The following is a 25,534-nucleotide window of genomic DNA, read 5'->3' as shown; positions in this document are numbered from 1 at the left end:
GGAGTGTGCCTTTTGGGATTTGTGATCATTGTTGTTGGATGGAGAGGCCTGGGGTGCAGTCGGCATTCCAGTGTCATTCAAAGAGGTTGAGCTCTTCCATACAACCATGTATGCACTACCTTGGTACCTTACAGTTGAAAAAATTTGTAGAGCATAAAGGTGAACATGATGTAAATGATAAACAGAAAATTAACTACATACAAAGTTTCAGTTTCATTTGTTCCTGACTTGTTTGAACATCCTGAAGGAACACAAACATATTAGAAAAAGCACAATACAAACCTGTGATGTGTCTTACATGCAGGACTTCTGCAGGAGCTGCTGTTATAGGAAATGAATCAACATTTTCTGACCAATCAGAAATGAGAACATAAAGCGCACTATTTACCATGTAAATATGTTAAACAATATTATTTTTCTCTGTAAGCAGTGACAGTAATTTGGTATTTTCAGTTGCTTATGTTTGGATTTAAAAAGCAAATCCTTGTTTTAAAATAAACCTTTTGTTTCTGATTTTATAGTTAATTCTAGTCAAAGGAATCAACAGGACAACCTTCTATGTTTTTTACTAGAAACTATTGTTATTAATATCATATAGTTTGCTGGTATTTATGTTTCAGAATGTTGAAAATAGACGCGTGGGGTGTTTTTGGTGAACATCAGGCGTGTTTCCAGCTTCTCTTGCTTGAAGGGCACGCTACTGCTGTGGTTCGCGCATGCGCACAAGCCCTAGCCTCGCTTCTGCGCGTTTCGCATTGTGTCTACAACAGCCGGCGAAGCGAAGAAAAAGATATTTTTACCGAGAGCCGTAATGTCGGGCAGGTCGGTGCGCGCGGAGACCCGGAGCAGGGCCAAAGATGACATCAAGCGGGTTATGGCCGCTATTGAAAAAGTACGAAAATGGTAAGAACAAACGTTAATCCGTTTCGGGAACAGAAAAGCCAGGCTTGTGTGTGTGAGAGGGGGGAGGAGAGACGACAAGAAACAATGAAACAAAACGAAAGGCTTTTAATCGAGTTGAGTTTGATTTGTAGTCGCTACCCTCAGGTGAGTCGCGCGCTTTTCAACACACCTTTATTACTGATCGCGGTGCTTTCGAGAGCGGAGCCGCCTTTCTTTCTCCTTTAAACATTTAAACGTGGGTTGAACCAAAGAAGCCATTTCGTCGCAGTCACATGAAGCCGTTTTTCTCTTTGAGCCTGTAATGCCGGCGCTCGTGAACCGGGAAGGCGGAAAAAAACGGCGCTGGTTTGGTCTGTGGGACTGAACACGGCGGCGCGGTGACGGCGCACTGGAGTGAGAATAGTTTTTTTGTCCGGCTTTTAAATTCAGCGCTCGGAGTTCAACTGGAGGCAAAAGGAGAAACGGGCGGTGGGGGCCTGGAACACACACACACACACACACACACACACACACACACACACGCAGCGATTGCAGCTAACTTTGTCACAAGATAAAAACACTTTTGGAAACCACAACTTGGCAAAAAATGGCAACATTTACAGAGAGGATTTTAACCAGCTGAAATAATAATCATAATATATGATTTGAAGATATTATGTGGAATATTATTTTAATAAACTAATTTTAACCTTCAGATTTGGTTTATTTGGTTGAGAGAAACTAAATATAATTATTATATTGTCTTTTCATATTCAATACCCAGTCACATGTGATTTTACAGGCAAATAGTAATAATAATAAGCAGATTTGTACATTTTTTGCTATGATAGTATATGACTACTGTGTGTGTGTGTATATATATATATATATATATATATATATATATATATATATATATATATATATAGACTGAATTGTATATGACAGTGTATACAGTGTGTATATAGACTGCAGTCGTATACTATTCAGTCTATATATGTATTGGAGCACAGGATATATATTATAGAGTGCAGTAGTAGAGTAAGTATATGACTACAGTGTATATATAGGCTACAATAGTAAACAAATTTGGGATATATACAGTAGTATGATTTTATAGACTACAGTAGTATACGACTACACTAAGTTTGACATACATATACACATATATAAAATTAGTCACATGCAAATGTTTAGGAACCCCTGACAATTTCCATGATTTTCATTTATAAATATTTGGATGTTTGGATCAGCAATTTCATTTTGATCTATCAAATAACTGAGTGACAGTAATATTTCAGTAGTGAAATGAGGTTTACTGGATTAACAGAAAAATGCGCAATACGCATCAAAACAAAATTAGACAGGTGCATAAATTTGGGCACCACAACAGAAAAATCAAATCAATATTTAGTAGAGCCTCCTTTAGCAGAAATAATAGCCTCTAGACACTTCCTATAGCCTGTAATGAATGTCTGGATTCTGGATTAATGTATTTTGGACCATTCCTCCTTACAAAACACCTCCAGTTCAGTTAGGTTTGATGGTTGCCGAGCATGGACAGCCCGCTTCAAACCACCCCACAGATGTTCAATGATATTCAGGTCTGGGGACTGGGATGGCCATTCCAGAACATTGTACTTGTTCCTCTGCAGAAATGCCAAGTAGATTTTGATTTTGAGCAGTGTTTTGGATCGTTGTTTTGTATCCAGCCCCGGGGTAACTTCAACTTTGTGACTGATTCCTCAACATTATTCTCAAGAATCTGCTGATGTTGAGTGGAATTCATGCGACCCTCAACTTTAACTAGATTCACAGTAGCGGCACTGGCCACACAGCCCCACAGCATGATGGAACCTCCACCAAATTTCACTGTGGGTAGCAAGTGTTTTTCTTGGAATGCGATGTTCTTTTGCCGCCATGCATAACGTCCCTTGTTATGACCAAATAACTCAATCATTGTTTCATCACGCCACAGCACCTTATTCCAAAATGAAGCTGGCTTTTCCAAATGTGTTTGCATACCTCAAGAGACTCCGTTTGTGACATGTGTGCAGAAAAGGCTTCTCTCGCATCACTCTCCTGTACAGCTTCACCTTGTGCAAAGTGCGCTGAATTGTTTAACGATGCACAGTGACACCATCTGCAGAAAGTTGATGTTGCAGGTCTTTGGAGGTGGTCTGTGGGCTGTTTTTGACCTCTCACCATCCTTCGCCTTTGCCTCTCCAATATTTTCCATGGCCTGCCACTTCTGGCCTTAACAAGAACTGTGCCTGTGGTCTTCCATTTGCTCACTATGTTCCTCACAGTGGCCACTGACAGTTTAAATCTTTGTTTTCAGGTCATTTGAGAGTTGTTTTGAAGCCTACATGCTGCCACTCTTCAGAGGAGAGTCAAAGAGAACAACAACTTGCAATTGGCCACCTTTTAAGTACCTTAATGAAGATGCCTTGGATGCACCTGTCTATCTGTTCAAGGCTTAATGAGCTCACCAAACCAATTGTGTGTTCCAATTAATCAGTGCTAAGTAGTTACAGGTATTCAAATCAACAAAATGGCAAGGGTGCCCAAAATTATGCACCTGTTTAATTTCGTTTTGATGCATATTGCACATTTTCTGTTAATCCAATAAACCTTATTTCACTACTGAAATATTACTGTGTCCTTCAGTTATTTGATAGATCAAAATGAAATTGCTGAACCAAACACCCAAAAAATCATGGAAATTGTCAGGGGTTCCTAAACTTTTGCATGCGACTGTATATATATATGAAATATAGTATGAATATATAGACTACAGTAGTAAACAAGTGCCTACAGTATACAAAGACTACAGTAATATATGAATACAGTGTATATAGACAACGTTTTTCATTCATCTTCTACTGCTTATCCGAACTACCTCGGGTCACGGGGAGCCTGTGCCTATCTCAGGCGTCATCGGGCATCAAGGCAGGATACACCCTGGACGGAGTGCCAACCCATCGCAGGGCACACACACTCTCATTCACTCACGCAATCACACACTAGGGACAATTTTTCCAGAGATGCCAATCAACCTACCATGCATGTCTTTGGACCGAGGAAACCCCCGAGGCATGGGGAGAACATGCAAACTCCACAAACACAAGGTGGAGGCGGGAATCGAACCCCGACCCTGGAGGTGTGAGGCGAACGTGCTAACCACTAAGCCACCGTGCCCCCTATAGACAACGTTAATATAGAAATATAAAACAGTAATACAATGACAGGTTTTACTGATTTACGAGAAGGATCTGTTAATGTGTTTAATATTAGAGTGAACTCTATTGTTTTTTTTTTTGAACACAAAATAGTTTTTTACAAATGCATATTGCAGATATTAATGTTGTAGTGTTGTATATACTGTATGTTGTATAGCGAAGCTCCTAGAAAGGTCACTTCTATAACCAGCATGTTCTGCTAATGAAACAACAATTAAATTTGTAGCTATGTTTCTAATCCTCTTCTCTAATACTAAGAGAGTCAGACAATACCTCATAAAACATTGTCCCAGTCTTCCCACTGTGGTTCGAAATGATATACTATTTAAAATCACTCTTTTTCTTAGGGAGAAAAAATGGGTGACGGTTGGCGACACGTCTTTGAGAATCTACAAATGGGTCCCTGTGATGGAACCTAAACCTGATGATGTAAGTTGGAAACATGATTATGAATGTACCATGGATTCTTTTATATCTCTTGTTTGTCATTAGCTTAACAATTTCTCAGTTTATGTTGTTTTTGGAAATGAGTCACATTCTTTCTAGTCTTACAAACAATGCTGTGGTTTGGTACTGTATTTAAGACCAAACAGTGCTTTTAAACTCCAGTCCTCATGATCTACTTCTAATTCACCTGAGCCACATAATCAGATCATTGCAAAGGTCTACCCGATGTTAGACCATAACATCAAAAAAAGGTGAATGAATTTCATATCAGACAAAATATGGTTTATGGTCTATACACTCATTTATGAAGTGGATACAAATTCATACATTAATTTATAAAAGAATAAAGGGTATTTATGAAAGTCCTGTAAATTCCGAAGATTTACATCCTGCTCCTGACTAACTAAACTTTGGCATATGGAATATACCATCAATATTAAATGGATTATTTCTATTGCATTTACAGCATTTAGCATATGTATCTTCTACAGAGAGACTGATAGAAGCGCTCAGGAGACTCTAACGCAAAACTAAACATGTCCTTATGCTAGATCTCTAGGTCAGAGATCTAGCAGAGTGTGGCAACAAGAACATTGTGTGAAAACTGGTCATTTAATATTATTGCCTTTAATTACGGAACATGAAAAATAGAGGGTGAGCCAACACAAAGCCATAAGACAAATAAAATTAATCATTTAATAATTACAAAGAAACTGTGCTCTGTAAACAGAGGACATGTCGTTCTTTACTGAACTATAAGCCATAAACAAATGCCACAGCTGAGGGAGGATGGAGCGTCAGCTTATGATTATTACGTTATTTTAATTGGTGTAGAGTAATTTCCACTTATGCCTTTCAGCTTTTACCCTGATCAGTTTAAAATCAGTTTCTAAAAGAAACTGTAAATAAGGCTACTTTTCTGGACAGTGCTGTACATTGAAATTTATATTTTAAAAAAATGCACACTCGATTAATTAATTTTTTTTTTTTCCTTTGGCAGAAGAACAAAAACAAAAAGAAGGGCAAGGATGATAAGTACGGTTCGGAAGTGACTACACCAGAAAACAGTTCTTCTCCCGGAATGATGGACATGCACGGTAATCCTACACAACTGACTGATTACTTACACAGCTTACTGCTTCCATTCAGCTACAAACAGCCAACAACTGTTGTGACACTCACATGTGGACAAACGCATTAAGGGTTTCATTTTCCTCTCAAAGGAAACTGGATTATTGGTGTTCTATATCATATCATATGTTGATTTGTATCTCGATTTGGATTGGTGGTGATGTATTTTATGCAATATTATATGTAACTCTACATTTTTACTTGTTAAGGAACTGATTAATCATTAGCAGTTTGCTGTAATATGTGTAGTCCCGTGTAGCTGGAGGTTTTATTTAGTCCCTAGCTTTTATTGTCCAAGGACTGCTCAAGGTGTCTGACTGACATATAAAGCAGCCAATCACAGTTGGTTTTGTTCAGCGTCATGTTTAGGTGCAGGACAATGTCTCGATGTACAAAAACAGTTCAGCGTGCGACCGCAGATTGTTCATTCAAGTCGTCCAAATTAATGAGTCTGTACCGTGAACTTCAGATCATTTGGAAAATGCAGCGTTTAACAGATCCACATAAGCACTCATTGTCACATTTGCAATTACGACGACTTTCTTCTTCCATGAGGGAAGTAGAGTGTCACAATGACTTTGTTTCCAGGTGGAATGTTTAAAAAATCGTCACACGTGTCTCCGGGACATTCTGTAGAATCAGAAAACAACTTTCAAATTAAAATTTATTTGTATAGCGCTTTTAACAATGGACATTGTCTCAAAGCATCTTTACAGAATTTAAACATAAAACAAAAAGTTAATATAAAGATTAATAGAATACCAAAATTCAGGATTAATATTAGATATATTTAAATGTGGGGGGCACGGTGGCTTAGTGGTTAGCACGTTCGCCTCACACCTCCAGGGTCGGGGTTCGATTCCCGCCTCCACCTTGTGTGTGGAGTTTGCATGTTCTCCCCGTGCCTCGGGGGTTACTCCGGTTTCCTCCCCCGGTCCAAAGACATGCATGGTAGGTTGATTGGCATCTCTGGAAAATTGTCCCTAGTGTGTGATTGCGTGAGTGAATGAGTGTGTGTGTGTGCCCTGTGATGGGTTGGCACTCCGTCCAGGGTGTATCCTGCCTTGATGCCCGATGACGCCTGAGATAGGCACAGGCTCCTCGTGACCCGAGGTAGTTCGGATAAGCGGTAGAAGATGATATTTAAATGTCTTTGTATTTATCCCTGGTGAGGAAGCCTGAGGTGACTGAGGCGACTTCCTTGGATGGTAAAGGAAGAAAACTTGAGAGGAACCAGAACTCAAAGGGGATCCTCATCCTCATTTGTGTGACACTGGAGGGTGTGATTATAAATATACAGTCTGACAATTGTGTATTGAAGAGTAGGTTGTTGGTTGTTGTCCTCAAAGACCACAATTAGTTGGCTTCTCCTCTTAGTGTGTCCGAATATTTGGAATATTTCCAAACTGAAGGGTTTCCGATTTTATGTGCTGAATGTATCAGACGTTCAGCCAGCGGTTCGTTGGTGCCGTCTGAGGATGAGACTGTAGTAAATGAGCAGTAAAACACTTTGGGATGTGCTATTATTGGAAAATAATCAGCTTTTGGTGGGTAACTGCATAATTTTACGCATCCTTCATAAAAAATTTTCCAGAATACCTGCCACTCTGTGGTTATCAAAATATATTGATTTGCTGCTAAAAACAGGCTGCAATGTTATGCTAATATTAGGAAATCCCTTTATTATTTTCTTTCTCCTCTTTTTCTCTTCCCTTTTGTAGATGACAACAGTAACCAGAGCTCCATCGCTGACTCCTCCCCTTTAAAGCAGGAGACCAGTAACAACACTAGCCCCACCCCTGAACCCATGGCAACAGCTCAGAATGACAGCGGCGAAGCCAAAAGCGAGCAGTTTCCCAGTAAACAGCCTTCGTCTGGTCAGGACAGCAAGATGGGTTGGTCTTATTCATTGGTTGCCAACTTGGCTAACTCTTATTTTTCCTTATTATTATAAATAAACAGAATGAATTTACAGTTAGCTGCCATGTTGGCTGCTTTAACATATGAATCCTTTCAATCTGTTATGGTTTGCTGTAAGGAAAAAGACCCTGTGTCAGATCACATGGCAACAACTTGTGATCCAAACGCTTGTAAATACGTTGGTACGATCCATCAGTCAGCCAACAAACAGCTCACTCATGCACAAAGCATAAGATGCAGATGAGATACATTAAAGGAATCAGATTTGGTTTGAGGATCTATATATAATGTATATATCGTCGCTGTGTATAAACCTCGTATGTCCAAATTTGGTCGATTTCAGATTTTTTCACGTATCGATGCTATTGGTCAGTCCACACGTGGGTCTGTTATTTTTACAAGTTATTAACCAATCTAAAGTCTTGAAAATAGCTTGAGCGCAAATCTCATAACTCCATTGCACACTTCAACTGTCCACCTCTTAAACGGGAGAGCTTCGCGGCATATTTCTCCTCAAGAAGAGTCGCAACGAATCAACACGTTTTCTGAGGTAAATGTCTTCAAAACACTGGGCTCAAAGAAAAAAAAAATCTTGACCCCCGCTAGTTCTGGTGCTCATCTGAGGACAGGAATATAGCGCAAGACAGTCCACTGCAACGCGGACTAAACCCTGTGCACTGCAGATAAGGTACAGCGGTTTTTTAATTTCCTGAAAAATAACGGTTTTGGAGATACGAGGATTCCGCCTGACAGCGACGATATAATCTATTAATCTATTAATTATTTTCATCATAACTCTTTTTTTTTATTGTAGGACCAAATCATTCTTCATCAGAGTCCACAACAGCTAAAAGGGATGGCAAGTCACAGGGAGAGCAAAAACACTTCACAGACACCTCTAAAGCTGCTCAGGTAACTAACACAAACACACACACACACAAAGCACTGCTTCTGTCATTGTCCTGACCAGACCATGAAGGAAGTAGTTAGTATTCTACAAATAAAATTTTTTAATCTCTTTTTTCCTGCTAAATCATGTGCACTGACTATGGATTTGTTTCCTCAGCAGGATATGGATGAGGGCGCTCCTCCTAGCAAGAAAGGCAAATTGGACTCCTCCTCAGAAGCCAACTAACCGTCTTTGCCAACTGTTACACTCTAGTGATCTCCCTTTCGTCTCCCTGTATGCTTTTGAGTCTTTTTTTTTTCTTTTCTTTTCTTAACTCGAACATCAAGTCATACACGTGTATATTCATCAATTTCAATTCATTCACAGACACACACTTATCACTTACAGTTGCTGTTCATTTCCAGAGGAGAGGGGCGGGGCTTAATCTGGACTGTGCGATTCAGGGGCAGGAGTTTCCGTAGCACTGATCCTAGAACAGCTTGCTCTGTCATAACATCACCAACTTTCAGTTAGTCCTTATTCTCCACTGCCACTTGATGTTTCAAAACACATGATCTTTTTTTCTTTTGCTCAGGAGGGTCAACACACTGTTAGTTGCGCTGAAATCGATCGGTTCTGCTGCTGTAGTTCAGAGATTTTTTTGGGAAAGTCTATGAATAACTAGTAAAATGGGTGATTAAGGCGGTGAGTGAATGGTACTAGTCACAGATTTAAGTCTGCTGTGAAGACTGTAGCTCGTAGCATACGTCCTGCTTGGTTGTGTGCCTTGTGATACTGAAATAAGCTTGTTTAGATTTTTCTCGTCTCAAGTTTTTTCTTTTTTTGCGCGGTCTTCTCCCAGTAAACTCCATTTCCACTAAAGTGCAGTCGTAAAATGTGATGCGGTGCAAACAAAGCTTTGAAATGCAGGTCACCATTTCAACAGCGCTACAACCTTAGAGAGTGCATAACAACAATACTGACCACCAACCCATCCGATTCATCAAGTATTCGTCTTTCTCTCTGGCAAACGCCTGCCATCAAGACTCAGCTTGTGTGGCTGTCCGGAATTGAGGGGAGGGGAGGGGAGGGGAGGGGGAAAGAAAGCGATGTTCATTAGACGTTAACAGGCAGGTTACGGATAGACAGCTGTGCAAATACCTCACACTCAGTCCAGCAGTGCTGGCGTATAAACACTAAGTATGACTTTTAGAGAAACAAAAAAAAAAAATCACTCGGATGCGTCTGCTTGCAAAATATGTATATATTTATACGATAACATTTTTGTTATTACACTTGATTTTTTTCTTTCTTTTTTTTTGCCACAATATTTCACCAAAATATTGCCTTCTCGTAGTTCAATCTATGAACCTTTTAGCGAAAATGTACTCATTGGGACCATTATTTTTCACTCTGCTTTAGAAATGTCTTGTACAGAAGTATGGTTGTGTTTCATTTATTTATTCCACATGTAGTTTTTGGTTTTATAAAAAATAAATTTCCTTTGAATAACATTGAATCTGCTCCTTTGTCTGTTAGACACAGCATCTCTGCAGTCAATTCAGTGCACTGAAGTAAACAAAGAAAATTAGGGAAGCTTTTACGCACCATGTGGGATAAAGAGCGAGTTTGCTTAGTGTTCTTACTAAATCGATCTATTGTGTTATTTCTTCCTGAGAACAATCTTCTTCTTGTTATATTTTTGGAGGCTGAGGGGATGTGTATTACCCATAATGTGTTCTCACCTGTGCTATTTTATTTTTTAAAAAAGAACTGCTTCATTTCCAAAATTATAAACAGTCATTTAAATCTGTGACCCTGATTAGAATAAAGAATAAAATGCCTGATTATGAATATCGACCAGCTGAGACCAACACGTCACTGACTCCCATGTGTCCTTTTTCAAATCATCTTGAAAGTTAAAACCAGTCTTTCTCCTGAAATGTTTGTCCTTTTTAAATCCCAGACCCGATGCAGTACACACGTTCATCAGTCCTAATTGGATTCAAAAGGTCATTATGATCTAAACTGTAAGTTTGTATTCATAAGTGTTTCGCAGGACGTCCTCCACAGGACCAGACCTTGCAAACAGCTAAACAGACAGTAATCTACCTGAACTTTGAGATGTGTTATCTGTAAGACCTCTTAAATTGAACCACAAATGAACATATTTACAGAAAATGTCATTTTTTACAGCAAAGTCACTCCTTTTTCCTTTTCAGGCGACCCTTAATAATGCGTCGGAATGTAAGACTGATGCGCGGCATCTTCACCTTTTTCCGCACTGGGAGGCTGTGATACCAGTAGGTGTTAGTGGGAGAGTTCATGAGAAGAAGGCTCCCATGGGCCAGTTCCAACTTCACAGGCTCTATAGGAAGTTTCTTTGGCTCTTTGCGAGCGTCTCGATGCCTGAACAGGAAGTCACGTTCGGCTCCGAGAGACACCGCGGCAATGGGGCAAGAAGGGTCCAACTCGCGCTCGTCGTCTCTGTGCTCCCCGATGTGATCCTGACCGTCTTTATACCTGCAGACAGACAAATTAACGACATTTCTGTTAAATTAATAAATAAAATCAATGAATTTGTTAAGACAATCTGTTGTTCAGTCTTCTGACCCCGCTTTCTTTCTGCAGTATGTATAACACGGTGTGTGGGGTCATGTGATACAGACATACTGTATATGACAATATATGTGTTCATATTTCACACGCATCACTGTACCATATTCAGTTACTACCTCTTTTTTTTATTTTCTTATTTAATTTGTATCTACTGTGTGTATTATTTTTTTTATTCTCTACCATAGTGAAATTGGCTTTTTGTAAAAAAAAAAAAGAAATCTTGTACTGGTCTCTGGTGCTGGAAGAAATGCAAAAGATACTCTATCAGAATTGGGCCACATTGGTGTTAGAAGAATCAAACAAAGAAAAACAATTTGCTAAGCTTGAAGTGAAAGGTTTCCTTCAGTGAAAGGGTGTCTTACTTATGTAACACATCTGAAAACATTGAGTAAGGCTATAAAGTTTAGAATCCCTATGTGGACTAAACCTCTTCTTGGTTTAATCTTGGTATAACCCCTGGATATTAGTTTTTTTAGGCATTAGATATGATTTTTTTTTATTGTTGGTTTTTTAAACTCTCTTTCATAACATGGACAATTGTAAAACGTCTTATGTGAAAAAGAAAATTTTAATTGAATAATAATTTTTCAAAAATAAATAAAAATCCAACAAACTGTATCCATCATCTCATAATGTCAACCCCGAGGATAAAACTCACCTGTTTATTAGGACAAAGTTGAAGGTGTGTCCCGTGGCATTGGTGACGGTGTCACGGATATACTCTAGGGTGGGAGTCCAGGCTCTGGCTGCTAGATGCACTCCAGAAAAAGAATAGACCAGACCCTCGTCCCCGTACGTTGCCTGCTTGCGGGGAATGCTGTACATCTTCCCGTACACCTGCACCTTCGCTTCTGAACCTCAAGAGAAAAGTGCACTTGAAAGCCTCAGTAAAAAGTAAAAGTGGACAGTGGATTCATCTTGAAGATATTTCCTAAAATCCACTCATTTTCAGGACTAAATAGGTCACTCAGTAGGACTAAAGATAAATAAATGATTAGATGAAAATCTTCAATAGCCTATTTTATCTAAGAAACTGATTATTTTCCAATAACATGCCATGAAGTGTTTTATATTTACCACACCAATTACCATTTTGATTCATTAATGTCATGATCATTTTTAACTTCTAAAAATCATAAATGAACATAAAAAATGCTAAAAAAAAAAAATAAAAAAAAACTTAAGCATATCAATAATTCTACCACCTGTATTTGGTACATACAACATATAAACCATTGCATGCCCATATTAGGACAAGCACCTCCAAACTTGTTATAGAAAAATAAATTAAATCCTTCTGACAAATCAGAAATTGCACTGAACAACAAAAGCAGCACTGTAGCCTATCTATTCATTTTTGTATCACTTATCATTCTCAGGGTCAGAGAGACCCTGGAGGGCACAAGGATAGGGTGCCAACTCATGACAGGGAACAATCTCTCTCTCTTACTCTCTCTCTCACACACACACACACACACACACACACAGACAGACAGACACACACACACACTGACAGACAATTTGGAGATCATTCTTTGGAAGTCATTCCTGATCCTGTGTCACTTTTCAACAAGTTACAATCACACAGTTGTTGAGCTTCATCAATAGTTTCCTTTAATTTCCTGATTTAAATAGCATTAATTTGGTCTAAAAGGAGACTTTGCAACGACGAGGGCTATGGAATGAGGCTACGGACACGTCATGTGAGATATTCAACTTAGAAAAGACCTAACTATAACATACTAATACTAAAAGCAAAAACATGGCATTTTCATTCATTTCAGTGAAACTAAAAGGCTCAAAATGACCAATGTAAGCAGTTGTGAGTGGCTCAAGTGAACAGATCTGTGAGGCTCAGTAAAGCGGCACAGCTGATTTTACAAGAACAGACCAGCGATGGCCAAAATGTCCCATTTCCCTTTTTCAGCTGAGGTTCACCTGATTATTGTCAAGCTCGTTATAACATCTGCTTCCCGTTTGGTGTTCACCTGGTTCTCAATCAAATAAAGGCTGAACTTCATGCTTATGGCTGTGTATTAGATTAACCCTCCTATTGTCCTCCTATACAAATTAGGAGCACTGAGTCAACTTGACATTGTCTGTTTTGACCGCTTATAAAAAATGAAGTATATATGATAGCCTTTTTTTTTCACCTTTTTAGTCAAACTTGTTTCCAACATATTAACATATATTTTGCAAAAAAAATATTTATATTTGGTATAATAAACCTTATTTATATACAAAAATGCCTAATTTTTTAGTAAAAAAAAAACAGAAATTTTGAATTATTTTCACTATAGAGGCACAAAAGTTAATGCACAATTACAGGCTGGTATATTTCAAGGGCAGGAGATTGTTTTGAAACCATTTTGACCATTTTTAATGTCAGCAAATAATAAAACCTGTTTTTTTCCAGGCCAAATTGACTTGAATGCTTATAAATCAAAAATTCTACAATTATTACCATTCTGTGTGTAATATCTATTTTACACTTGTAATATTTATTTTGCCCACCTGATGTCATCTGATCAACCAACAACAGGCTACACACACACACACACTCAAAAACATGCCATAATTTCATGTGAATAAAACGTTTACCTTCCTATGTTTTTTTATTATACTTAATTTAATGAACGATAAACCTTATGAAATTTTGCCATGTTTTGAGTAAAATAAGCAGAAATTATTAAATATTATTTTGGATAACCACTGACTGATAAATGTCAAACATTACTCAGTATATCTCCAGGCCAAAGCTGACTGATGCAACTAAATTCATAAATAAGAGAGAGGAAACAAACATGATTTGAATATGAAAACACAACATGTGTGTGTGTGTGTGTGTGTGTAAAGATTGTTGGTAGAAGAAGAAGAGAAGAGAAGATATTGTCCCGAGCTGGACAAATGCATATAACAAGTGTGAAATATTTACAAATGATTGTTTTTGTTTTTTTGGAGGCCCAATGAATTGCAATGCCCAATGCTTGTGTGTGTGTGTGTGTGTGTGTGTGTGTGTGTGTGTGTGTGAGAGTGTGTGTGTGTGTGTAAAGCTTGTTGGTAGATCAGATTTTGCCCCGTTGGACAAATGCATCTAACAAGTGTGAAATATTTACAAATGGAGTAGCTTTTGTTTCTGGAGGCCTAATGAATTGCTATGCCCAGTGCTTGTGTGTGTGTGTGTGTGTGTGTGTGTGTGTGTGTGTAGAGCATCATTTCGGTAGATCATATTTTGCCCTCTGCTAGGCAAAGGTATATCAATAGTGAGAAATATTTACAAATGTGTAGCTTTTTTTTTCTGGAGGCCTAATGAAATGCAATGCCCAATATGTGTGTGTGTGCATGTGTGTGTGTGCGCATGTGTGTGTGTGTGAAATGTTTACAAATGTGTAGCTTTTGTTTTGTCTGGAGGCCAACTGAATTGCAATGCCCAATGCTTTGAACAGTGTTTTACTGTGTGTGTGGCATCATTTCGGTAGATCATATTTTGCCCTCTGCTAGGCGAAGGCATATCAAAAGTGTGAAATATTTACAAATGTTTGGCTTTTTTTCTTTTCTGGAGGCCTAATGAAATGCAATGCCCAATTTGTGTGTGTGTGTGTATGTGTGTGCACGTGTGTGTGGGGTGTGTGTGTGTGTTTTGGGTGCGTGTGTTAGTGGACATTTTATGTGTGCATTTTTGTGTCTGTATGTATGTTCATTGCGCTGAAAAGGGCAAAAGTGTGACCTATTGCCCCACTAAATGTGGCCGGGTCAAAATGACCCAAGCTGTTCCAAAACGCAAATTATATATTGTTCTGAACACATAGTTCAACGAAAATAGACAAAATTGATTTTGCTTGCAAAGTTCATAATTTGGAACAATCCTGCTAAATTTTAGGCAAATATGTGGAAGAAAACCCAAGTTATGACACATTAAAATCTTCCAGCCGGGTCAAAACGACCCAGGGAAAATAGGAAGGTTAAAACAGGAAGATTCATTAGAGCGTATCATTAATCTAAAGAAGATGACACAATTTATGCAGGTTGTCAGAAAATGTTTTCAGCTTTGGGATTAAATGTAGCATGACTTCAGCTGAGGCCATAGCTTTACATAGCCGAAGAAGAAGAAGAAGAACAAAAAGGAGAACATTAAAAAAAAAGATTTTTACAACTAATTTACAAAACACAATGCTAACTGAATTTACACAAATAAAGCAGTTTAAATGTTTAAACACTCTTGATATTCAAGCCCGTGTGTTGTTACCTGGATGATAAGTGACTGCTTTGTGAGAGCTGTTCATGAGTCTCTTGTTTGCAGGAGTTTAAGTTTTAAACGTTGACAAATTTACACAAAATAACAGTTTACACCAATCACACTGTTTTAAAAGGTTACACCCTATGGCTCTTAATGCATCATGTTGCCTTCTTGAGCATCAGTGATTTTTTTATTCTGAAGAACATTGGGAACTACACACAGACAAACGAGGAACCAGTCACAAACCTCTGTATCAAGACCGCCGTTGATGATACAGATAACAACACAGTGTTAAAACCCAAATATATACAAAGTTTTAAACTAGAAAGGATCGATATGACATTCTTTCAAAGCCTTGTGCAATAAGTACCTGTAAAGTACTCCACCTCTTCCTCTAGCTGCATGAAAAGCCTGTTGGCTTCTTCATTGGAAAAAAGTAAGCCATAGTCACAGTCGAGCTCCTGGGCCTCAATCTTCTGCCATGGGATGGTATGTGGGAAATCTTCCTCCTCATCTCCAGCCTCACATGTTCCCTCTGTACACTGTTTCTCCATCTGCTCACTCTCAGGCTTGTTGTTTTCCACACATGCAGTTCATTCACTGCTCAAACTGACACCTGTACAAATATAGATATGATGATAACAATGATACTGTGCTATCTTCAGTCATACACTTGTGTCAAGTCTGTCTTTAGGTTCTTATCCTGGATATCTTAATAAAAAAAGAATAATAACAACAATAAACATGATCTTGCATGTGTGCTACTTCTCTAGGCCTGGCTCTTCTTCTCTCTTTTTTTAAATACTGACTAAGTACCATATAGAATATCGCCATCTGTTGGAATTTTCATTCACATCATTTATTAACCCCAGGAACAAAGAATTACATGTTATCAGCAGTTTGGCACAGAAAATCTCTTTAATGTAAAGAAATATAATTTTTTTTAATCATAGTTTAAGCCATTGCCTCAGTACAAGTATATTACCTAAAGAGAAAATACGTCACTTCCGGAAATTTGCCTACCGGGCCAGAATGTTGTTAGTCAGTTATCCTATAGACATTCTCTCATCACCTTCTAAATAGTTATAAGGTTGCATGTTTACAGAGTTTATAACGTTATTAAGTTTTCCAATAGCTTCAAAGAAAGTCCTTACTAATGCTAACTAGAGCTGAACAGCTGTACATTTTAGGGACGGGGTTTGTGTACGAGTGGAAATTGGTGCGCATAGTCAATGAGTAACAAAATTACACCTCAACATGTTACTCTAAAATCTCACGTAATGCACCTTTAACTGACTAAGCAACAGATATTTATTTATCTTTTAATAAATTTAGCCTTTATTACACACTCACTAACACACACACACTCACATACACTAGTGTAATATTTGGTGTTACATAAAATTTTAATAATAACTGACCACAAATTGTTGTCTTGATGGAAATGTTTAATGAAGCCACACTTTAGTCTTTATATCTTTCAACAAATCTGTTCATGCAGTGATTAGAAAATCACAATCTAGGTCTAACGGCTGCCAAGTTGTCAGTTTATTCCATACATCTCGTATCTCATAACCATTCTCACTTGCACCAGGACAACACTCTCTAACACACAACTACCTTGTGTGTATTCCCGCTACACGCCCTGTATTTTTAAAAAAATTCAAAGCTCATCAATATTAAGTTTCAGGGGCAACAGTCTTAATGTGTTGGACGTTTGCCTTGTACTGCCGATGGTTTTATTTAGTCGATCGTTCTTTTTTTTTGTAAAGTATGCCTTTGGAGAAGAAAGCAAAAGTAGACTGAACAAGCATGTTTGTCTTTAAGCATGTCTGTATAGTGTGTGTATAATAGTTTTGCAATATGTACAATATTTAACCATAATAGTTTCACTGTTATATTACTGATAATGTTTACACGAAGCTTGTCATCTAATCTCATGACCAGCCATCACTGGAGAGATCAGGGTAACTTCAGATAAAAGAAAGCTGTCATAAATGGAGTATTTATTATTAAGTATTTATTCCTAATTAAGAAACATTAATACTGATGTGGGATTGTTTATTTAATAGCCAGAAAACCCCAAATATTTATTGAAATACTACTTTTCACATTTGTCAAGAAAAATATATCATCTTTCTTTAAAGAAATGCACTGATCTTTCCACCCATGTCTAATGCCTGTGTGATCTTACGCCATGGCTGGAAGTTTGATTGCCAAAATAAACAGCAGTGGAGACAAAGGGCATCCCAGATGAGTAGATTGCTGTAAGCTAAAGGGTCTTGAAATGGCTCCCAGAGGCTGGGATTGTGAATAATAATCAAATCAATTTAAGAATAGTTACACCTAATCCAGATCCTGGGACTACTTCAAAATAGGTAATTCCATGCTATCCTACCAAAGGATTGGCATGCATCTGATAACATTCCTGTGTCTTTTTCATTATGCCTCTCATGTAGTATATTCAGGACACTTCTAATTGTGTAAAGGTTTGTACAAAACCTTCCTGATAAATAATCAACTGAGAAAGATAATTATCCAGACTTCTAGAAGCATTTTTGTGTCACATATATAGCGCAAAAAAAATTAATAATTCTAATCTTCATCTTAATGAGCATTCATATATTTCCTTAAACATGTTAAGAAGCTGTCTATTGTGGAACTTTATTAGCAACCCATCTGGTCCAGGTGCTTCACTGCTACTAAGATCTCCTATAGCTTCACTTAAGTCTTCTTTTGGTAATTAATATATATTGCCATATATTCTAACTTTATACTATTAATTGTTCTTTCAGCTTTCTTTATCCTCCAGGACAATAATTTACCTGCCTTTTCCCCCTGGTCAGTGTATGTTTGTTTAGTCAACATTAAACATGTTCATTTATCATACTTAGCTCTCATGACAGAGAGATTATGTAATTTTTTTTGTCGTTGTCAATATTCATTTCAATCTCAACTTTTGGTCTTCTGATGTTCGTAATTCCTTGGTTGGTGTCATCTGGTTTTAGAATTTGTATAAATAATAATTTCTCTTCTTGTATAAGCTATAAGCTTCCCAGCTAATACTAGCCGTAGTTTTGTCTGTATTTAGTTCAAAATAAACAGATGCTGGATTCTGTAACAAATAAACTTCCATCTTAAACAGTGCTTAAATCTACCTAAATGAATCTTCTGCATGATTGTTAATTATTATACTATTGTAACAGCATTTTTTTTTTTACATACACAGACAATAATTAAATAGAGATTAAAAAGTAATCAACATATAAAAGAGCTTTATATCTCTAATATTCCCTTTTATTTGACTTCAGCATTCTCCAAACTTCAATTAATCTTAGATCCTTCATATAGTTTTTATAGTTTGTACATAATCTGCATGGATACAGGTGGATCATAATCTGAATATTGGGTGGAGGGTACGATTAAAATCCCCCCTGATAATATTGTGTCCCTGAAACCTAAAAACTGTTGTTGTTATTTTGTTTTGACAAACAGGACCATACATAGAATATTTAGCTTTTACAAATTATTCCCTTGAACAATAATATATCATCCAGACAGATACTTTTTTAAGGGTTTTTATGTATTTTTTAAAATAATATTAATTTATTAAAGAGGATTTACTACACACATTGGCACGAGGATTAAAAAAAGAAGCCATCTTTTACACAAGAAATCTATGTCTGATTCAAACAAATGTGATTCCTGAAAAGACCATTTTAGATTTGAGATATTTTAATCCCTCTCAATACCAAACTTAATAGTTTTATTATTAATTTTCTGATTTCCACTTCATTCCAACTTCAAATATTTAAAGATAATTTTTTTTGTTTTCAACATAAATGATTATCTTAGCATTTTTCTAAGTTTATGGAAAAACTCGCTTTCTTCTTTTCTTATCAATTTTATTTCCTAGCAGGACACGTCATATTCATGCTGCTCTTTCATTGGCTGTCGCACTATTTTGGCGCGAGTTGAGACACAGCAGATTCTGGAGCCGCATCACTAACGTACAGGTTCGGCATTGAATTCATCGTGAAAATGATCGGACAGAAAAGCATCAAGTCATTTTTCTCACCCACCAGTAAGAAAAGAGCCCTCGCTGAGCTGCCAGAGGACGTGTGTGATGTGAGTGAAGACAGGGATGTTGTCATGGTTACAGATGAAAAGCTTGTTGCTGTATTTGAACATCCGTGTGCATTTAACACGCTGCTTTGATGCAGACGTTAAAAGTATACGAATCTTTGATCAAAGCGCGTTTCTCTACATTTTGTTCGTTCGTTTCAAAATAAGCGCTGAAACTTTCCCGCGAAATTTGACCCGGAAGTGGATGTCAACGTCACATGTAAACAAACCCCAAACAAAAGTTAATTAAAACAGAACTGCATGTTTATGATCAGGTTATCCACATAATAACGTATTATGTACACAGATGTTCGGAGATAAATGATCATTTCAAATGTTTTTGTCTTTTTTAAAGTATAAACTTGTTTTGTGACAAATCTGGCATGTTTATTTAATTACGTGCTTATGGTTATTTATTTCTTTTTGTTTATTTATTTGTTTAGTATTCATTTGTCTATTTATGTCTTTACTTGTTTGTGTATTTATTTGTCCTATGTTTGTTTATATTATTTACACTGCCGTCTATCCATGATATCCTCATATTGTTCATATTTGCGTTAATAAAACGAGACAGCACTGCGAAAAGTAATGTTTAAGTGCTTTTGTTGACGCGGTCGTTTATAACTTCCGGTTCACACGCACACGTGTCTGTACTCGTTATGTTTACGCCGTGATTCAGAGACATGGCGCTGAAGGCTGAGCGCTCCGGCGATGGCGGTGTTGTTTATAAACACTCGGCTAAGTTTCCTCTACACGCCATGCACAAGAGTTTTATCGAAAAGGTGGTGGAATTCCAGTAAATACACAAAGATTTCGTCCCAGGGTAAAAAGCTGAAAGCTGGGAGTGAGGGGCCGCTCAGTCCGGAGCAGTTGGAGCGGATCGCCAGGAACAAAGCAGCAGCACTGGAGAGACTTTCCTCCGGCCGCGGGGCTGCTGGAGTCGGGGAGAGCTGGCGGAGAGCTCTGGGGCCCGAGTTCAACAAACAATACTTCACATCGGTAATCAGACCTGGATCGTTTCACCAGCTCTGTTTCTGTTGTTCCTTTTTCTTGTCATGACTTAGTGTGTTTTTTCTCCTCAGTTAATGAACTTCGTCGATAATGAGAGGAAGAAGTGCACAGTGTATCCGCCTAAAGAGCAGATGTTCACATGGACACACATGTGCCAGATTGAAGATGTGAGTTTCTTCACATGACTTTAGCATGTAGTTCAACTAATACACAATCAGGAGCATGTAACATTAGTAGCCCACTTATGCTTCTGATTGTGTATAAAGTCCAAGTAGACTTAAGTAATGACTCACTAATGTAAACCTCAGCTGATCTGCTTTGTGTATTTGATTTGTAAAGGAGTTACTGCATTTTAATATTGCACATTTCTCCTGATTACACACCCAAACATAGGTTTTTAAACTGTTCATTACAATGACGTTACAGAAGTAGTAAAGATCTGGACAAGAAGTTGATTAGCTCATGTTGGAGGGTATTGAGAGACGTGTATGATTTCTTGATGTTTGCTGGGCAACAGTTTAGAGGCAGCATTAATTCAGCCAATAAAAAGATCCTGGGCCGTCTCTGTGCATGTCCATGGTGACTCTGTTACAAATGGCACATTTGGTTTTAAACTTTAAATTAATTCATCCAGTGATTTTCTTCTCTTGGGGTGGGTGAAGGCTAACGCTGAGACATGTGAAGCCGGCCAATCGAATCGTTTCAAACTGCTGTTGATGCTGCAACATGGGGTGACATAACACACTCAAGAACTTCTTTAAATAAACTTAAACACACAATCAGGATAGAGATGTATTTCTGAACGTGAAAGATTTTCGAACGTACACGAATACCAAATTTCTTCCTGTGAATGCTTGTACAAATGATCTACAAATAAATCCGTGAAATGTTTGTTACACAATCGGGGGGACAAAAGAGCATTTATTTGATACATATTTGGTCTTTTAAAGGTTTAAGAGTAAAGTGTTGATCTAAATCAGAAATGGTCAGGGACAAATGTTGATCAATGGTTTTGTGTATACTAATAACATTTTTTAAATCTTTTTCAACACAGTATGTTGTTAATATTTCTGACTGTCATGATGTTTCAACCTTGATGGTAAATAATTAATGATTTCTACTTAATATTAATGTAACACATGACTTCTTGTAGTAATCACAATTCTACTAAAGTAAATTCAGTTGTATTCGTTCTGACTGACTCCTCACTATGACCATGATGTTATTAGTAAAACATTGACCTCAGGACATTTCAGTGAATTACTAAATGTTAAATTAAAGGTTGAATTCTTTAAGATAAATAGTGAGAGAGTGCTGTTTTTCCCCACAAACTTGCAGATTTGAGCTTCTGTATCCTCTTAATCATACAGTTAGTGTGCTTTATTTGTCGTTGATTCAGTTTCTTGTCACCATTTTTTATGTTCTGCTCTCAGTCACCAACAAAAAGCAGAGTGAATGGAGCACATGAGCTTCTGACTCTGTTAAAAGGGTTAAGTGGGTTTGATCCTCATTCCTCCATAGACTGTGTATACAATGACCTCTAGTCCATGTATTGGATACCTGGCAACCCAGCAGTAAGGTGCTAAAACTTTTAAACTATGTTTTTTGGCTTTGTTTTGACAGGTGAAGGTGGTTGTTCTGGGTCAGGATCCCTATCACGGACCAAATCAGGCTCATGGCTTGTGTTTCAGTGTACAGAGACCCGTTCCTCCTCCGCCCAGGTAACAAGTTTTCTGCATCTTGATTTTTAGTTGTTTTTATGGGTCATGTGGTATGTCACAAGCTGCCAGGTCTGGATACAAATGCTCCATTCGACAAGAGGAATGTGAGTTAATCACCTTCGACCACACCTGATACGCGAGATGATTCATAAATAACGGTGTCAGTAAACACTGAACCTTAGAATTAAGTTTGTGATTTAAATAGAAGTTTTTGTTAAACAGGTTTCCTCTTGTTGTCTAAACACATGCAGCTAGGAAGACTGGCTGTGCTAAATTACCCATGGGGATGTGTGTGTTTTTACTGTATGTCTTTGTGCGTTGCGAGTGTGTGTGTTGAGTGCGCATGTGTGTGTTAGGATTATTTTGCTTTGTTTTGATTGACACTGACAAGGTCTTGATCTGCGAGAGAAGTGTTCATGACTGTGATCTTGTGCAACTGCACAACAGTGACGTGTGTAATGGATTTGATTTTGTTTGCAGCTTGGTGAACATGTATAAAGAACTGGAGTCAGACATAGAAGGCTTTCAGCATCCTGGCCATGGTGATCTGACAGGATGGGCAAAGCAAGGTGACCTCTTCCTCTTCTGTTCCTCTTCTTCACCCCAGTATGTCAGGGTTTTACAGCAGTAGGAACACGTTCAGCAGTTTGGTGGAAACGGCACAGAAACGACACAAACTAACCGAATTCTTAGATAAATTCTTATAACGGCTGCACGAACAGAGTGGCAGTTGCCTGACACTGTTGTGACTCTGCAGGTGTTTTGCTGCTGAATGCTGTGTTAACTGTGCGAGCACATCAGGCAAACTCGCATAAAGATAAAGGGTGGGAGACTTTCACGGATGCTGTGGTGCAGTGGCTAAGCTCTAACCTGGAGGGGCTGGTCTTCATGCTGTGGGGCGCGTACGCTCAGAAGAAAGGTGCTGCCATAAATAGAGTATGTTTCTCTCGTTATTTATTTATTTATTTATTTATAATGATTATTGACAAAACTAATCTATAGATCATGTAATGCTCGCACAGTTTTGGAGCTTGTTGAGAAACACAGTAACTCTTCCTGTCATCTGGCTGCAATATATAACAGCACGTCCCTGAGTATTTTTATTACTTACTTGGTTTAAATCGTCCACAGAATTGCTTTATATATTTTTTTTTCTCCATACGTCATTTTGCAGAAACAACACCATGTCCTGCAGACCGTTCACCCATCTCCACTTTCTGCACATCGTGGCTTCTTTGGATGCAAACATTTCTCAAAGACCAATGAGCTGCTGCTGAAATCCGGGAAAAAGCCCATAGACTGGAAAGCACTGTAAGTTTATAGAGAGCGGACAACAATTAAGCTGAACGTTTGTTTCAAAGTTGTACACTATTTTACACTGGACCGTTTCTCCAGGTCTTTCTTTCTTGTTCTTTTTTCCTCTTAGAAAGAAAATGTTTTCACAAAAACAGTATTTTTATAGATTCATATAGTTTATAATTGAATGTTGTCTTTTTTTTGCTGAACTACTACATTATGTTTGCACTTTCTTCAAGACTTTTGTTCATTTTAAAACAATTCTCTTAATAAACTTGATAAAAAGAAGAATGTGTGTATGCTGTAGATGAATTTGGACTTCATGGTATAGAAGCAGTTTGAACCCAGGTCTGGATGATGGATTGGAAGCATTTTGTCCTCCAGATTAAAATATATGAATAAGACTCAAAATATGTCTGTTACAATTTGATTTGCTTTTCAATGTTACACCTCAGTCCTTTACTTGATTTTCTTCACCAAGGTCACGTCCAGCTTTTCGCACTTGTTATCTGTTTCTGGCTTTCCTCTAAGAGATAAGCTGGAGCTCATATTCATAACAAGTTACGCGTTCCTTTTGCACCAGTGTTCGTATATACCACTTTGGAGGCTGAAAAGAGTGAACCAGAGAGAGGTGTAGGTACACTTACATAAGCCTTCATTCTGTAAGTCTTCTGGGGTCAGAGGAATCTGTTGTGAGGAAATGTATCCAAGTGAAACTGAACGTAATCACAGTAAACTATCACCAGTGTCCATCAACTGACCAGAAGCAGGGCTAAGACACGAGTATTGTACAAACAGTAAAAGCAGAAGACGACAAACGTCAATCGCTATCAAGGAAGAAGATAAACAGAGGGACATACCCTAAACCTGGGCAGTTTGTTTGTGGAAGTCCAAGAACTGCTCATGAATTATAGAGATGATATTGTATCTTCTGTTAGAAGAGAATTTTAGAAAGAGTGATGGCCGAATTTAAAAACCTCAACCACAGCGTTTAAAGATTAAAACAAATCCCACCGGTCTTGAATAATCTGTCACTTAGACAAAATTTGGCCTTTTATTGCTTAACCAAAATCTATATTCTATAGCATTTATCCTACATAGGGAGCCTGGCGTCTCTGGGTACGAGACGGGGCATCCTGTATGCGAACTCACTGCATGGCACACACACACAGAAGGACAATTAGAGATACCATTCAGCCTGTCTTTAAATCCCACCTAAGTGGAAGAGAAGAGAGTCATAGTGATCAGGGTGATTTCTTGAATAGTCCCAGCTCTCTTGGCCTTCTGTACTACTAGAATCGTTCCTGAAAGAATTCTGACCAATCCCACCTGCTCTAAGTTTTATCTCTTTTCATGAGCTTAGAATCTAAACAAATTAAATTTAAACCTCTGATCAGGATAACACGCATGATTAGGTAGGTTTAGCGTGGTTTAGCCTCTCTTGTTCCTGCTTTCTTTTTCCATTGGGTCCCTCAGGAACCCAGTTCTAATGCACAGCTCTACTTCCTGTTGAGAAAAATAAAGCACGTCCAGCTCAGAGCTTGCTTGCAGTCCCACAGTCACTGTACATTACAGTCTATAGCACATCAACTAAAGTCTGTATTAGTGAAGTATGTTTGCTTTGTAAATCCACGGTCATGTCATTCTCACACACTGAGTACTCAGTCATAAAACCACATTTAATTTTGAATCTAAATGATAAATTAATTTGAGACATATGAAGCGGACAGTATCACGGCTCGTGAGCTGCTTTAGGAGATGGCTTTCAGTGTTGCTGATGCATACAAAATGATCAGTCTTAGCATTAAGCTGAAATGTGAAGCACAGACATTTCAAAGAATTCAGTCAACACTACAGTCCTTACAATCCTACACACTTGAACACAGTGCTTATAAAACCTGTTGTGCTCAGTTCATGTTGTAAATCCTGTGTCCTTGTGCTTTGTGGTCTTGTGTTGAAGTGTGTGATGCACCACATTCTGGCCTAAAGAAAAAGATGTGACATGGAAGTACAC

At 38.0% G+C, this 25,534-nt stretch overlaps 3 protein-coding genes across 8 annotated transcripts; 2 read left to right on the top strand and 1 right to left on the bottom strand.

Annotated features, from left to right (window-relative positions):
- The first annotated feature begins 724 nt into the window (after positions 1 to 724).
- On the top strand, positions 725 to 10,023 carry bcl7a (BAF chromatin remodeling complex subunit BCL7A). 2 transcript variants are annotated; one of them, XM_060884000.1, is made up of 6 exons: positions 725 to 903; positions 4,472 to 4,553; positions 5,572 to 5,668; positions 7,424 to 7,597; positions 8,437 to 8,534; positions 8,689 to 10,023. In XM_060884000.1, exons 1-6 carry the CDS (start codon positions 812 to 814, stop codon positions 8,755 to 8,757), a joined length of 612 nt encoding a protein of 203 aa, XP_060739983.1. In that variant the 5' UTR covers positions 725 to 811; the 3' UTR covers positions 8,758 to 10,023. The 2 variants fall into 2 exon arrangements, with proteins under 2 accessions (XP_060739983.1, XP_060739985.1); XM_060884002.1 differs by having other exon boundaries at positions 726 to 903; positions 8,692 to 10,023.
- alkbh2 (alkB homolog 2, alpha-ketoglutarate dependent dioxygenase) lies at positions 9,756 to 16,144 on the bottom strand. 2 transcript variants are annotated; one of them, XM_060883997.1, is made up of 3 exons: positions 15,738 to 16,144; positions 11,789 to 11,987; positions 9,756 to 11,034 (listed from the first exon to the last, which is right to left on the bottom strand). In XM_060883997.1, exons 1-3 carry the CDS (start codon positions 15,919 to 15,921, stop codon positions 10,713 to 10,715), a joined length of 705 nt encoding a protein of 234 aa, XP_060739980.1. In that variant the 5' UTR covers positions 15,922 to 16,144; the 3' UTR covers positions 9,756 to 10,712. The 2 variants fall into 2 exon arrangements, with proteins under 2 accessions (XP_060739980.1, XP_060739981.1); XM_060883998.1 differs by having other exon boundaries at positions 11,789 to 11,981.
- Positions 16,145 to 17,608: 1,464 nt separating this feature from the next.
- Positions 17,609 to 23,744, top strand: unga (uracil DNA glycosylase a). 4 transcript variants are annotated; one of them, XM_060883571.1, is made up of 9 exons: positions 17,609 to 17,745; positions 18,163 to 18,208; positions 19,287 to 19,495; positions 20,315 to 20,491; positions 20,575 to 20,670; positions 22,127 to 22,224; positions 22,705 to 22,793; positions 22,982 to 23,160; positions 23,399 to 23,740. In XM_060883571.1, the coding sequence occupies exons 3-9, from the start codon at positions 19,409 to 19,411 to the stop codon at positions 23,537 to 23,539; spliced, it is 867 nt and encodes a 288-aa protein (XP_060739554.1). In that variant the 5' UTR covers positions 17,609 to 17,745; positions 18,163 to 18,208; positions 19,287 to 19,408; the 3' UTR covers positions 23,540 to 23,740. The 4 variants fall into 4 exon arrangements, with proteins under 4 accessions (XP_060739554.1, XP_060739555.1, XP_060739556.1 ...); XM_060883572.1 differs by having other exon boundaries at positions 19,284 to 19,495; XM_060883573.1 differs by lacking the exon at positions 18,163 to 18,208 and having other exon boundaries at positions 17,635 to 17,745.
- Positions 23,745 to 25,534: the final 1,790 nt, after the last annotated feature.

This window comes from Tachysurus vachellii, chromosome 12 (assembly GCF_030014155.1).
Source record: "Tachysurus vachellii isolate PV-2020 chromosome 12, HZAU_Pvac_v1, whole genome shotgun sequence".
In the NCBI taxonomy this organism is placed as follows: Eukaryota; Metazoa; Chordata; class Actinopteri; order Siluriformes; family Bagridae; genus Tachysurus; species Tachysurus vachellii.
The sequence above is the reverse complement of the archived record's forward strand: the minus strand, read 5'-3'. Positions and strand labels throughout refer to the sequence as shown.

What these genes read in the sequence shown, in the direction of transcription:
- bcl7a (XM_060884000.1), top strand. Translation starts at nt 812, where the DNA reads ATGTCGGGCAGGTCGGTGCGCGCGGAGACCCGGAGCAGGGCCAAAGAT. An exon ending in ATTGAAAAAGTACGAAAATG is followed by an intron (nt 904 to 4,471) that starts GTAAGAACAAAC and finishes TCTTTTTCTTAG; the next exon opens with GGAGAAAAAATGGGTGACGG. An exon ending in CGGAATGATGGACATGCACG is followed by an intron (nt 5,669 to 7,423) that starts GTAATCCTACAC and finishes TCCCTTTTGTAG; the next exon opens with ATGACAACAGTAACCAGAGC.
- alkbh2 (XM_060883997.1), bottom strand. Translation starts at nt 15,921, where the DNA reads ATGGAGAAACAGTGTACAGAGGGAACATGTGAGGCTGGAGATGAGGAG. An exon ending in AGAGGTGGAGTACTTTACAG is followed by an intron (nt 11,988 to 15,737) that starts GTACTTATTGCA and finishes TTTTCTCTTGAG; the next exon opens with GTTCAGAAGCGAAGGTGCAG. An exon ending in AACTTTGTCCTAATAAACAG is followed by an intron (nt 11,035 to 11,788) that starts GTGAGTTTTATC and finishes GTCTGTCTGCAG; the next exon opens with GTATAAAGACGGTCAGGATC.
- unga (XM_060883570.1), top strand. Translation starts at nt 20,204, where the DNA reads ATGGCGGTGTTGTTTATAAACACTCGGCTAAGTTTCCTCTACACGCCA. An exon ending in ACAAACAATACTTCACATCG is followed by an intron (nt 20,492 to 20,574) that starts GTAATCAGACCT and finishes TTTTCTCCTCAG; the next exon opens with TTAATGAACTTCGTCGATAA. An exon ending in GACAGGATGGGCAAAGCAAG is followed by an intron (nt 22,794 to 22,981) that starts GTGACCTCTTCC and finishes GTGACTCTGCAG; the next exon opens with GTGTTTTGCTGCTGAATGCT.